The 14,896-nt window shown below is 34.9% G+C and overlaps 1 protein-coding gene and 1 long non-coding RNA gene across 2 annotated transcripts; both read left to right on the top strand.

Annotated features, from left to right (window-relative positions):
- The first annotated feature begins 212 nt into the window (after positions 1-212).
- On the top strand, positions 213-5,685 carry LOC114184973 (thiamine-repressible mitochondrial transport protein THI74). The gene is made up of 4 exons (XM_028072416.1): positions 213-492; positions 628-1,321; positions 1,418-1,838; positions 4,865-5,685. Exons 2-4 carry the CDS (start codon positions 737-739, stop codon positions 5,164-5,166), a joined length of 1,308 nt encoding a protein of 435 aa, XP_027928217.1. The 5' UTR covers positions 213-492; positions 628-736; the 3' UTR covers positions 5,167-5,685.
- Positions 5,686-7,489: 1,804 nt separating this feature from the next.
- LOC114186159 lies at positions 7,490-13,003 on the top strand. Its single transcript, XR_003604980.1, has 3 exons — positions 7,490-7,662; positions 7,798-7,872; positions 12,848-13,003. It is a non-coding gene; the product is annotated as an uncharacterized LOC114186159 (long non-coding RNA).
- Positions 13,004-14,896: the final 1,893 nt, after the last annotated feature.

Raw genomic sequence — 14,896 nt, 5'->3', positions numbered from 1 at the left:
AATTATATGAACTATTTACATAGTATAATCAAAACTAGTTTCTTTTATTCTAGAAAAAATAAGATATATAATGTTTGTTGTACTAGGTTGTAATAATAAAATATTACAGTTTTTTAATTTTAATTAAAAAGTAGACTTAGATAGCAGTTATAAAAAAATATCTTTAAGGCGGTGCTGAAGAGATGTGAAAAAAGTGGAGGAATGTGTTCTTAACAGAAGAGGTGGTGCAAATAGAAATGCGATGCAGACGGTTGAAGGAAAATTGGTCACAATATTGGAAAGCCACCCATCTCTTCTGTCACTTGTTTGCGTGTTTGGTTGCCTCAAGGATTCAATTTCAACGCGGTTTGACATTAATCCTCCCAATTTCCCCGTAATTAGATGAAGTAAATGAAAGTAAAATCAATGGCTGGCTAGCTTCATATATGGAAAATCCATTTCTACTAAACTTTGGCGTTTCTTCTTTCGATTAACCCATGGATTCTCTTACAGGTACGTTATAATAATGTGTTAATCCCTCGTGTCATTTTATTTTTATCTCCCCCTTTTCAAACATTCCTTCAATTTTGTCACTATTATTTTTCAATCTGAGCTTTTAATCCAATTGCTGCCATTTGTTGCTTTTAGGTGATATTTTGCTACAATAACAAATGGGTATTGATAATTTTCCCATTGGGTAGGGCTTTTCTTTCCGGGTATTCTTGATTTGGAGTTTGGGATTGGGTAACACATAGTCATGGGTTCAAAAGATGCGAATAACGAAACGTGGACATGGATTTTGGGTTTGATATACATATTTGCTGTGGCAACAATTTGGATAGCTGCTAGCTTTGTAGTGCAGTCTGTTGTTGATGCTGGTGTGTCACCATTCCTTGTTACTTACGTATGCAATTCGTTGTTTGTGGTGTTGATTCCAATTGTTGAAATTGGGAGGTATTTGGAGGATTCTTATGGGGGTTTATGGTTTTGGAGAAGTGACAATAGTCATTCCCATACGGAAGGAAGGGTAAGGCACTCGGAGCAGGTTATCCTTCTCAAAGATAATGATGCAGGAAATGAAGCCAGTGAATCCTTGGTTCTTGAAGAGGTTGCTGTTGTAAGTGAAGAAAGAAACAATGGTTCTGAATTGGTACAAACAGAGACAGTTACAAGGGTGTTGGTTGATGATCAAGTTAATGTGATTGAAAAGGTTGATCATCAGCTTGATGAGAAAGGGCGGTGGAGTCGGTGTAGAGTGGCCAAAGTTAGTCTTTTGATCTGCCCATTTTGGTTTTTGGCTCAACTCACCTTTAACTTGTCATTGAAGTATACTACAGTCACAGTAAGTAAATATGTATTCAACCTCTGGGATTTCTCAGTTCTGTTTCACGTATTCACCTGGCTTAAATTAGTTCTTTTTTTTTTTTGTGATATGCAGTCAAACACAATCTTAAGCAGTGCATCCAGTCTTTTTACCTTCTTGGTCTCCCTAGCATTCTTGGGTGAGAGATTTACTTGGTTAAAGCTCTTCAGTGTTCTTCTTTGTATGGGAGGAACGATAATTGTAAGTCTAGGTGACTCGCAATCCGGTTTAAAAGCAATTGCATCAAATCCTCTTCTTGGAGACATTTTCGCTCTTCTTTCTGCAGGATTATATGCAGTTTATATAACTCTTATTCGCATGAAATTACCTGATAATGATGGAAAGAGTGGTGAAGCTAGTACAGCTCAATTTCTTGGATATCTTGGGCTTTTTAATTTTTTTATTTTTCTTCCAGTTGCCCTCATACTAAATATTACCAAGATGGAAAGTTTTAGTACACTTACTTGGAAACAGCTTTGTCTGATAATCGGTAAAGGTCAGTAATCACTAGTTTCTCCATTTTGTTTTGAATTTTAGAATGTAGCTAGTTCTTTACGTGTTCTGCACTTCTGCTGCTAAATTGAAATTGTTATTATGAGAAGAACGTACCTGTTTTACCTTTGTACTCTCAGTATGCCCTTTTCATATTGTTTTCTACAATAGCCAACTTCTACTTAGAACCATTCTTTCAGACATAGGTTGTTTACATATGTGCACAGTTGTTTGTGCTGTCCAATTAACGTCTATATGAGGAAGCCCTTTCTGCTTGATGATCACTTATATCATTAGTGGAGGACGATTTTAGTTATTATTAGAATTCAAAGTTATTTAAGAATAAATAATATGTGTCCTACATTGTAGAGGTTTCTGACACTGCTCATCAATCACAAACTACTATGGTAGGTAAATTTGTTGTATTTTAGAATATCTACCTTAAAATTCATAGAAAGGGTAAGTTTTGATTGGATAACAATGTAAAACATACACAGATAAGTACAACAAAGCCTTGTCCCTCTAGGTGAGGTTGGATACATGGATGAGATGCCATCATTCGACCTGGTTAAAAACCAATTTTTCAAGAATATTATTTAGCCCAAGATCTCCTTTGGCAACTTCTCCAATGCTATTTTTGTTCTTCTTCTTTTCACTAGAGTGACTTCATTTTACTCTTCTGATTGACGCCTTTTGTAGCCTTCTTTGAACATGTCCAAATCATCTTGAGCAATTTTCCGTCATCTTTTCCTCAATAGATGCTGTACCACCCTTTCTCTTCTCGCATATAATCATTCCATATTTACTCTTTTCTTATATGGCTGCACATCTATTTTAACATTCTCATTTCTGCTACTCTCACTTTTTCCCATGTTGTACCTTTAAATCTCAACATTCACTACCATATAGTGTAGGTGGATATTTAGCTGGATGTGTAGCACTCAACTATAAAAGTAAGCTTTGAGTTTGGTAGTTACTTTCTGATCATAAATAACCCTCTATGCCTTTCTCCATTTTCCCATCCTGCCTGTATCTTGTATCCTATGGAACTCATTATATCAAACTCACTTTGTTTATGTTGCAGATTGCACATTTTATCATTACATCAAACCCATTTTTCTATGTTGTAGATTTGCACATTTTAAAGGGAACCGGGGTGTACAAAGTAACATTAATATCTAATATTGTTTTCATAATTTTTTTGGTAAAAATGGTTTTTCCTAATATCTTTTTTCCCATTCAGGGTAAAAGGTTTCTCTTTATCAGTATTATAAGATTCATATTAGGGGCCGTATATTGTTAAGGCTCTGTCCAGTTCACTGTCTGTATAAACAGTTATGTACTATTATTAAAGCCATGTTCTTTTGGTATGGACCATATGCATTCTGCATGAGAATAATTAATGAATTTCGATTTGTGAAAATCTTGTTATCATTTACATGCATTAAATCAAATGATGTGCAAACTGTCCTCACTCTAAATTATGATGACTTTTTGATGATTTAAGTTCAGATTTACTTTGACATATAGGAGAGAAACATAATCTTGTTATTGCCTGAACTGAACATCTGTCATTACCTTATGTTTTTTCAGTGGTGAAAAAAGCAACTGTCTGTTCCCTTTAATAGCAAAACTAGATCATCAAAATGTTATGAACAACAAATTGAAAAGAGAAAGAAAAGAAATATTTTTATTGAATATAATGAAAGAACAAGAAATGGGGGGACACTATCTCCTCTAAGGTTCTCTCTTTTGACAAAGAGCTTGTTCGAGATTCCCCATAAACTAGAGATGTGGCCAAATTATAGTATGTAAGTGGAAACCTCCCACCTTTTAAGTTTTTAAACTGATTTTATAGGGTTAAGTTAGGTCTAAATCTACTCTATAAGATAGCATTAGAATTTATCCTCTCGAGGTTTTGTTGAACTAGTCGTGCCATTTGATATTAACCTATCCATAAATATCTATTCTCCTACTTAAGATGATTAGTCTTTGATGTAAAATTCACTTTGCAAATCGGTTTTTTAAGATCGAGTTAGGTTTAAGTTCACTTGTTGTGAGAGCTAATGTTCAATCTACAAAATGAACATCTCCCTCTTTACTCTAGTATCCCTCCTATTTATAGATATGATGAGCTGGCCCTTGATATTCCTGTAATAAGTAACTTTTCTAATTCCCCTTTTTAATGTCCTAACAGAGAATTATCATCCTTCTTAAATGCAGAACTTGTTTCTGATAATTGTAAAATTTCTTAGACCAAAATTTAAGAAACTGTAAAGGATGGCCTAGCCATAAACACAACCTTACCCCAGTTAACAGAGACATGAAATAGTGGGAAGGAAAAAAAAGTTGCTTAATTTTGTGTGCATGACATTTCTTTTGTAAGTCATAATTAGATTGTCTCAAGACATGCTCATTTGTAAGTCATTATAAATCCTTTGTAAGCGTCAAGAGTACCATCGTTAGCTAAAGATATATATATATATATATATATATATATATATATATATATATATATCCAAAATATGGGTACAAAGATTGAGTGAAATTTCTATACAACAACAAACCTATTCACGTTGTATTAGAACTGTCAAACTTGAAAACCGAAATATGCCTTTCATAGAATCGTAGTGAAGTGATGAGAATCTAGAAAGCAATTTATAATGTTATATTTTGCCTAATCAGTGTTCCTATTCATGGTATCACGCTATATGGATCTGTTATTGGCTGAATATTTTATTTCTTTCTTATTTGATGATTACTTTTGGCGATAAAGTGAGCATAATCTATGAACCAAACTGTTTATTGCAAATTCAAAAAATAATATTCAAGAGTCATTTTTCAAAATGTAAAAATTAAATCTACATTTACACCTCAAACTTCAAAAAAATGTCCACACTTCACTTCCTCTTAAACCACTAATTTTCTTTTGATCGGCACTTCTTAAACAGCTAATATTTTATTGCTTCAACAATTCTCTCTTACTCGTTCTATTTATAATGTATGGATTTTTTTCCTAATCATAATTAGGACTGCTGGATAATGTGCTGAGTGATTACTTGTGGGCCAAGGCTGTTCTTCTCACATCTACCACAGTAGCTACAGCTGGTCTTACTATTCAGGTCCCATTGGCTGCTATTGTGGACACCTTGACTGGCCATGCTCCTGGCTTTATGGATTACCTTGGAGCTTTATCTGTCATGATTGGCTTTACTGGAATCAATATTCCTTCTGACACTTTTAGCAAATCCAGAGAAACTGCCGTTGAATTGGAAAATGAGAGTTTGAATATAAGGACTGAAGAGCTTACTCCTCCCAGAAGTCAAGATTGAGTTGCCATATCATCTGTACATTGTACTTATTCATTTCACGTGTTAGTTGAAGGTGGTCTTTCTGTAATCGTACCAATTTAGTTGCAGAAACTGAAATATCTATCATACTCAACAGGAAGATAGAAAAACTAGAACAAAGGAAGATGGTTTACTAGATGAACACACGAGATTGCACCTGGAGAGACAAGAAGCTGCTATGTGGTTCAGCAAATTACTACTTGGTTGAGATTTTCATTGATGGTTTGGGTGCCTTGGTGGACCCTTAAGACAGGGTTCACCCACGAACCACATGTCATCAGAAGTTTGAGATAATGATTTCTATTCATTTTGGATACTTTGTAAATGTCAGTTCTATACCTTAAATCTGATTAGAAGGTCTTAAGTCATCTCATTCATTTCATAATAGTTTTGCTTGTTCGATCGTACAATCTGTGTAAAGTAGCACTATCATTTACCTGAGAAAACAAATCAATTGGAATTGTGTTTTTTAACATATTAGTATATTTGTTTTTCATTTCTTTTCTACGGGTTTTTTATGAATGAATTGACTTGTATTTATACATGATTATACAATTATGTCTAGTTTGTGACTGAGTGCAGATTATGGGGAGCAGATGGAACATGAACAATGTTCTTAGAGCAGTGCGTGTTGTATTCTCTTTGGGATTTATAGTCGTTGTGCTTTGTTTAGTTTTAAGTTTTTATTTAATTTAAAGGTTGATTATGTTTTTGTTTTTAAATTAGTATAACAAATTATGTTCAGTTCTATTTTATTTTTTCACTTTATAAAATTTATGTAAAATATGATTTTAATGAGTGATATATCCAATATGTTTTCACTAAATGATATGTCGAGGTTGTATTATATAATTTATTGTGAAATTTTGTCTGTTACATATAGTATTACATTACATATGAAAATTTTCATATTTCATTTGTTACGAAAGATCTTTTTACCTATTTTTTTAAAAAATGCAAGGATTAAATATTTAAATTTAATTTAGAAATGAAACACTCGTAATAATTGTGAGATGAAAAACATTAATTATTAAATGAAAAATATATCAATTTTAATAATTTTGAGACAAAAATATATTAACTATTAAATAAAAAATGTACAATTTTTAATTTTAAGATTTGCTTTGTGCCATTTCTTAAAATGTAATAAACATAAAACAAAATATTTTTATATCATTGAAAATAACATGATAAAAGAATACCAATGAATTCAATTTTGGTACCTAATATTAAGAAAAAGATTAACATTATATTCATACTGGTTTTGAAGATACGCCCAATTGTTACGAGGTGTTTATTAATATTTTAAAGGTTAAAATACATTTTTCTCTTTGTTAGTTTTGTTCAATTGGATTTTTTTCTAACTTCGTTTAAATCATTAACGGTCATGAATAGTGACTGTCATATGTTACTTTTATGATTCTTTTTTTATTTTTTTTTTGATTTTTTTGATTTTTTTAAATGTACACACGTCAACCCAGTAGCGTGTCACGTGTCACTTTGTGGTTTTTTGAATTTTTTATGAATTTTTTTAAATGTTCACGTGTCAATCCAGTAGCGTGCAACATGTCAAAGTCAATGTTCTATATTCATTTTGGTCCCTATATTTGTTATTTTTATTTAATTTAGTCTCAATTTTTGTTAAGATTAACCAATTTGGTCCATATCGAAGATGTGAGCAAATTAATTTTTATATCAAAGTTATAATGATGTGAATTTTAATATTATATAAAAGTATTTAATAAAAAAATGTTAATTTTAATATAAAAATTAAATTTGGTTTCAATTTGAAGAGGGACCAAATTGGTTAATGTTAACAAAAATTGAGACTAAATTGAACAAAAATAACAGATATAGGGACCAAATTGAATACAAAATATTGACATTGACACATGGCATATTATAGGGTTGACACCTGAACATTTAAAAAATTAAAAAATAAATAAAAAAAAACTAAAACAAAATTCAATAAAACCATGAAGTAACACGTAACACACTACTGGATTGACACATGCACATTTAAAAAATTAAAAAATTAAAAAAAAAATATTAAAAAAATAAAAAAAATCACGAAGTAACACGTGACGGTCAATAACCGTTAATGATTTAAATGGTGTCAGCAAAAAAGGACCAAATTGAATAAAATTAACGAAAATTAGGACCTATTTGAACACAAAACAAAAATTAGGACTTATTTGAAAAAAAATTACAAAAATTGGGAAAAAAAATATTTTAAGCTATTTTAAACAAATATCGGATCGATTTGAATTGAGGTTGTAGGGCAATTAAGTAATTGAGAAGTGATGTTTTATTCATTTAAAAAAGGCTAGGAGCTTTTGTGGGTTGATGAATTACCTAAAATCCTTTTCCCCAAATCAGACCGTGGTTGTTTTGTTTGTGTGGGAGGTGAGTTTCTTGGTTGCGTTTCTGTATGGGAGGAGAACAGTGAAGGTCCGAAATCTATCTTCATTACTAAAGGTGTGTTTCTGTGTTGCGTTTCTGGTGCGGTATTTTATTTTGGGGTTTTGTTGAATCTTCCCTTTTGAGGATTGTTATTTGGGTTTGGGTATTGTTTACAGATCGAGATTGTTTTTGCATTGTTGTTTGTGGTAGGACTCTCTTAGTGGATTTCAAGCGTTGGTGTAGTTGTTGTTCGGCAGTTTCATTCTGCAAGAAAAAAAGAAACAAGTAATAGGTTTGAATATTTATTGGTTTTTCTTTTCTTATTTCATAATGTAGGTTGTTAGTTGAAAGAGGCTCTAGAATGGAAAACTTATTCACTTTTCATTGTGTTTATTCATGCCATAAGCAATACAATTTATAGGCTTACAATTTTCGTCCGTTGTACTCCCAACGGCTATAGACGACTAGTACATTAACTACCTAATGGCTAGTGCATTAACTATTCAACGGCTAGTACATTAACCACCCAACGGCTAATACATTTAAGTTTATTAAAATAAAAACCCAACAAAACTCCCCCGTAAACTTAAATGTTTCTATTATACTCCATCCCGATCAGTTTCCTGCAGTTATTGAACAACACAGTTGGTAGTGGCTTTGTAAACAAATCTGCAACTTGATCTCGGCTTCCCACGTGCACCAGCTCCACATTGCCTTCCTTTACCTGTTCTCGGATGAAATGAAAACGCACATCAATGTGCTTGCTCCTTTCATGGTTGACCGGATTCTTTGCCAACTCAATGACCGATTTGTTGTCCACTCGTATCATAGTACCTTCTTCTTGTTTCATCTCTAGTTTGCTTAGAAGATTTCTAAGCCATACTGCATGACATACACACCATGATGCTGCAACATACTCAGCTTCACATGTTGATAATGTTACTATGGGTTGCTTCTTTGAAAGCCAAGTGAACGCTGTGTGGCCCATGAAAAATACATACACGGATGTGCTTTTCATGATGCTGCAACATACTCAGCTTCACATGTTGATAATGTTACTATGGGTTGCTTCTTTGAAAGCCAAGTGAACGCTGTGTGGCCCATGAAAAATACATACACGGATGTGCTTTTCCAGTCGTCTACATCTCCGCACCAATCACTATCTGAGTACCCTACTAGTTTGTAGTTGTTTGACTTAGTATAGTATAGTCCGAGTGATATTGTTCCTCGAATATACCTTAGTATTTGCTTCAGAACCTTCCAATGATTGTAGCTCGGCTCCTCCATATACCGACTTACTATACCAACACTTAGTAGTAAGTCTGGCCTTGTACTCGTCAGATAGCGAAGGCTTCCAACCAAGCTTCGGTACTTGTTGGCATCAACTCGGTCTCCTCCATCAAACTTCGAGAGTTTTGTACCCGGTTCCATTGGGGTCGAAACCGGGTTGCAGTTTGTCATCTTGAACTTGTTCAAGATCTCCTTGGCATACCTTTCTTGGGACACAAAAATGCCTTTCTCACCCTGTTTGACTTCCAAGCCAAGGAAGTACTCCATCAATCCCATGTTTGTCATCTCAAACTCCTTTGTCATTATGTCCTTGAATTCTTGAATCATCTTAACATTGTTCCCCATGAATATAAGGTCATCTACATAAAGAGCAACAAACATTACATCACCTTTACTTTTCTTTATGTACAGAGCATGTTCATATGGACATTGCTCATATCCTTTCTTCTTGAAGTACTTGTCAATGCGGTAATTCCATGCCGAGGAGCTTGCTTCAACCCATAAAGCGCTTTCTTCAATCTTAGTACTTTATTCTCTTCTCCTCTTCTCATGTATCCCAGTGGTTGTTCAACATAAACTTCTTCCTCCAGGATTCCGTTCAGAAATGCTGACTTCACGTCCATCTGATAGATTGATCATTTGTGCTGAGCTGCCATTGAAATTAGCAGTCGAACTGTCTCCATTCTAGTGACTGGCGCAAACACCTCAGCATAGTCAATTCCCTCCTTTTGTTTATAGCCCTTAGCAACAAGTCGGGCTTTGTAACGCTCTATTTCACCTTGAGCATTCATCTTCTTCTTATATACCCATTTCACACCAATGGGTCGAGCTCCTGTTGGGGGATTGGACAACTCTCACGTGTTATTACGCTCAATTGCATCGATCTCCTCATCCATTGCAAGTCTCCACTTCTCATCTTGCACCGCCTCCTCAAAGGTTATGTTCTCAGAACCTGCCAAAAGACAAACAACATGTACCTGTTCAGTAGACTCATACAATTCTTGTATGGTTCGTATTCTGGGTCATCGGGGTTCATCTTCATCGTCAGTGGTTTCAAAATTTTCTGTAGCCGGTGGTATAGCAATTAACGGGCTAGTATCTCCACTCATCTCTTCAATTGAGTTGTTCCAACTCCACTCATTGGCTTCATCTACTCGAACATCATGACTTACTATCACTTTTTGGTTTATTGGGTCTAACAATTTGTAGGCTTTTGTCATCTCATCATACCCAATAAACACATACTTCTTGCACTTATCCTCGAGTTTCGTTCTTTGCTGACTTAGTACGTGGGCATATGCTACACTGCCAAACACCTTGAGATGAGACACACTCGACTTTTGTCCACTCCATACTTCTTGTGGTGTCTTTTCATTCAACCTTGCATGTGGACACCTATTTTGTATATAAATGGCACATTGTACGGCTTTTGCCTAAAACACCTTTGGCATATTCTTACTCTTCATCATGGACCGAACCATATCAAGAATAGTTCGGTTTTTCCTCTCAGCTACACCATTCTGTTGTGGTGAGTATGAGGTTGTCAAAAATCTTCTTATGCCGTGCTCATCACAGTACTTCATGAACTCTGTTGATGTGAACTCGCCTCCCCTATCAGACCGAACAACCTTAATGTGTTTGTTTGTCTCTTTCTCCACCATCGCTCTAAACTTCTTGAACACCTTGAACACCTCAGACTTTTCCTTCAAGAAGTAGACCCATGTCTTTCGTGAAAAATCATCTACAAAAGAAATAAAGTATCTCTTACCACTGAAGGATTCAGGAGTAATTGGTCCACACACGTCGGTATGAATTAGGCCTAGTTGTTCCTTTGCTTGGTACTTGGCATTTCTCGGAAACAAAGTCCTCGACTGTTTGCCGAGTATACATTCTTCACACAATTTACTTTTGAACTCCATGCTTGGCAACCCATGCACCATACCTTTTTTCACCAGTTCCATCAGCCCGTCAAAATGTAAGTGACCAAACCGGAAGTGCCACATCATTGTCTCATCCTAGACATCAAGTTTCAAACACTTCTCTTGTATGATCTTTAATTCCAACTTATACATTCGGTTTTTCTTCATCTCTACACGAGCAATCAAACGTCCAAGTTTGTCCTTCAAGTCTAGTACTCGGTCTTTCATTAACACCGAGTAACCCTTTTCCATCAACTGTCTCATGCTCAAAATGTTACTTTTGAGATCAGGTACATAGTACACGTCTCGAATTTCCCCAACTCGACCATCCTTCTGCAAGTACCAGATCGTTCCTCGACCTTTTACCGCAACCTTTGAATCATCTCCAAAAGACACATCTCCAGCTTCTACTTTTGCTAACTCTTTAAAGAAGTGCTCATCTCCGCACATGTGGTTGCTTGCACCTGTGTCAAGGTACCACACCGAGTTGGTTGAACTGCTTTGTTGTCCTGTCGAGTTGTTCAATTGCATATCCTCGGCTATTGACATCATCAACAACCCTCCATTCTCTTCAACATCTTCTGTGAGAAAATTGGTCGTCACTTCCTTCTTACTTTCAGATCGACACTCTTTTGCAAAGTGCCCAACTTTACCACAATTGTAACACCTATCCGAGTTACAATCCTTTGCATAGTGACCGTACTTGCCACACTTGTAGCACTCAACGTTTGAGTTGCTCACTCGACCTCCTCTCCATGAACCGTGTCCTCTTTCGCGCCAATTTTGGTTGTTGGTATGTTCTCTCTCTCCTTCCTGTCCGCCTCGACCTCGGCCACTGCGACCGTTTCCTCTACCTTCCCGGCCTCTTCCTCTGCTTTGAGTGTTCTGAGTATAAAACGCCTTTTTCTCCTGAAAATTTGTCTTTGCTTGGAGTGCTTGGCCAAAGTAGTCTTCCTTCATCTTTCTTCTTCTTTGTTCATACGCTTCCAAGGACCCAGCAAGCTCCTCCACCATGAGTTTTGAGAGGTCTTTGGATTCCTCTATGGCACACACAATGTTGTCAAAGTCAATTGTCAATGACCTCAAAATTTTCTCCACAACTCGGTTTGCAGGCAACGGCTCCCCATTCTTGTCGAGTTGGTTTGCTACCGTCTCCACCCGAGATATGAACTCGGTTACCCCTTCGTTCTCCTTCATCAACAGCCTCTCAAACTCTCCTCTGAGAGCTTGAAGACGAACCTGTTTCACACGGTCATCTCCCTTATATGTTTTCTCCAAGATCTCCCACGCCTCTTTTGAAGTCATAGCGTTTGCTAACTTCTCAAGGCCTGCATCGTCCACAGCTCGGTACAATGCATACATAGCTTTCCTATCTTTGACTCGTGTTTTTCTCAATGCAGCAATCTGGGTGACTGTCTGTTCATCAGAATCCTCTGGCTCTTCGAAGCCAGTTTCAACTACATCCCATACGTCTTGGTATCCGAGGTAGGCCTTCATCTGCATGCTCCACTTATCGTAGTTGGCTTTTTGTGTCAACTGGGGTAAGGACATATTGTTGGCCATCACTCTCTCACTATTTGTTTCACTCAGACACTCGGGCAACTGACTCTCTCTAACACTCAAGAACAACCTAGCTTTCTCTAGCTCTCTGGTTGTCTACCTAGCTCTGATACCACTTTGTTAGGAGAAAGAGGCTCTAGAATGGAAAACTTATTCACTTTTCATTGTGTTTATTCATGCCATAAGCAATACAATTTATAGGCTTACAATTTTCGTCCGTTGTACTCCCAACGACTATAAACGGCTAGTGCATTAACTATTCAACGGCTAGTACATTAACCACCCAACGGCTAGTACATTAACCACCCAACGGCTAATCCATTTAAGTTTATTAAAATAAAAACCCAACATAGGTTTCCTTCATTTATGAGTTCTGTGAATTTTGGGCTTGTATTTCGACAATGTTGCAGAACTATGATTTATTTTTGAGTTTCTTATTTAAAAAATGAACTATTCAACTTATAATAGGTGTTAGAATATGTCTTTTGCAGGAACTGAGAGAACTGAGAAGGGAATATTTTAACGCCATATTGGAAGGTTTGGTGAACTTGATTTTGTACCGATTCATCCGACATTTTACTAAAGCTCACGGTGGTAACATTTTTTTTTTCTTCTAACATAACATTTTTCTGCTTTTTTATTTCTCTCCATGTTTATCATCATAATACATATTTTAATTTTAGGTTAGAATTGAGTTTGAAGGAATATATATATATATATATATATATATATATATATATATATATATATATATTTATATTTGGAGATAAATTTAGTAAATTTTTAAATGTATTTTTATTTAGAAAATTAGTTGCTTTGTTTGATGAATTAAAAAAATAAGTAAGATATGATTTATTTATCGTCATTTAGAAATTATCTTAATTTAGAATATTTAACTTATTAAAAAAAATGAAGAAGTGTTAAGTTTTAGTGTTTATTATAAAGCGAATGTATATTTTAAAAATGAATATTTGTTTATTGAAATAAGTAAAATATCATTTGGTTATAATTTTGTTTGTAAGAAGAGTTAGTAATTTTTGTAATGTAACATGTTGAAGTTGTGAGTATGTTTACAAGTTGTTAAAACATGAGAACACGATAGATGAAGAAACTTTTCACAATTATATTACTATTTATCTAATTAGGGATTTTTTTCCTTAGAAGCATTGTTTTCTATTTTATTTACCTAGAGTCGTCAAAGTGGGTCAGAATCTCTGGATCAATCCGGTTTACTATGGATTCGGATTGGGTTGAAATTTTTTTACAAATTTCAGGACAGGTCAATTTTTGACCCGACCCACCAAGCACTCGATTCACTCGGGTTGAACCCGTAGTGGGCTGAGTTGACCCACCAACCTGCATGGTAACACACATTATGTTGGACTTTGCAATGTTGGGCTGTTTTTTAACCAAACACATCGGTGGGTTGATTAACTAAAGTAAAAACAATTAATGTATAATGTCTGAGGTGGTGTTGTATTATTTATTTTGAAAAATGATATAGTAACATCAATTTATTAACAACTTCTCTCACAACCTGGCATGATACTATCACTTTCTATTTTTTTAATCTTTTTCAATTTTCACGTTGTTCTCTTTGGAAGAAAGCGGGAAGAGAAAAAAACAAAAGGTGCAAATACAGATTGGAAGAGAAAAAACAGAAAGTGTGAGTGCAAACTGTGCTAATTGAAGAGCATCTTGTTCATCTTTTTCTATCGTGCTAATCTTCGTCTCAATCGTTGTTCTTCATCTTCAAATCTTATTTTTCTAAAAATCTCTCTTCTTTTTTGTCCCAACGGTGAAAGTTTTTTAAAAATCATATTTTTTTTTTAAAAACTCCTCTTCTTCTTCTTCGTCCCAACGGTGAGGGTTTTCTCATTGGATATGAATTTTTCTTTCTTTGATAACTTCAGTAGTGACACTTTCATGCCTTGAGTTATCTTGAGTTAATGTGATAAAGTTAAATCTTCATACTTTTATTCTTTCAAGTGAGTCCAAATTTGTCGCTCTTTGTGTTTTGGAAAAAAAGAAAATAAAAGTGTCTATATTTCTTTTTCATTACCATTGTGCAGTATTTTTGCTTATCCATGACTACATAAGTGCTAACTTATGGTATACGTTTTGAACATGTGTGAGTAGTGAGTAGTGAGTGTAGTTTGCCCCTCTTTGTTGTTTGGAAAAGGAAAATAAAAGTTTCTATATTTCTTCTTCACTACCACTGCGTAGTATTTTTGCTTACCCATGACTACATAAGTGCTAACTTGTGGTATATGTTTTGAACAATGTTAAAATATGTATGTTTTTGAATTTGCACGTTCTTCCAATTGTATTATTTGTTAGCTTTTATAGATCCAAGTTAATAAATTAGCCTTCACACTTCCCAATAAAGTTTATGGGTCTTGTCATAATGGAAAGGTAAGTGAGGCCATTTATTTGAAATATGCGCCAGCTTTTACAATGGTGAGAGTAAATTTCTAAATTGGCACGTTATCCCAATTGAAGTATCTGTCACCTTTTACAAGAGTAATATAATAAATAAA

The sequence above is a fragment of the Vigna unguiculata genome, chromosome 5, assembly GCF_004118075.2.
Source record: "Vigna unguiculata cultivar IT97K-499-35 chromosome 5, ASM411807v1, whole genome shotgun sequence".
NCBI classification, from domain to species: domain Eukaryota; kingdom Viridiplantae; phylum Streptophyta; class Magnoliopsida; order Fabales; family Fabaceae; genus Vigna; species Vigna unguiculata.
This window is presented reverse-complemented; position numbering and strand designations above follow the sequence as displayed.

What these genes read in the sequence shown, in the direction of transcription:
- LOC114184973 (XM_028072416.1), top strand. Translation starts at nt 737, where the DNA reads ATGGGTTCAAAAGATGCGAATAACGAAACGTGGACATGGATTTTGGGT. An exon ending in TGAAGTATACTACAGTCACA is followed by an intron (nt 1,322 to 1,417) that starts GTAAGTAAATAT and finishes TGTGATATGCAG; the next exon opens with TCAAACACAATCTTAAGCAG. An exon ending in TTGTCTGATAATCGGTAAAG is followed by an intron (nt 1,839 to 4,864) that starts GTCAGTAATCAC and finishes AATCATAATTAG; the next exon opens with GACTGCTGGATAATGTGCTG.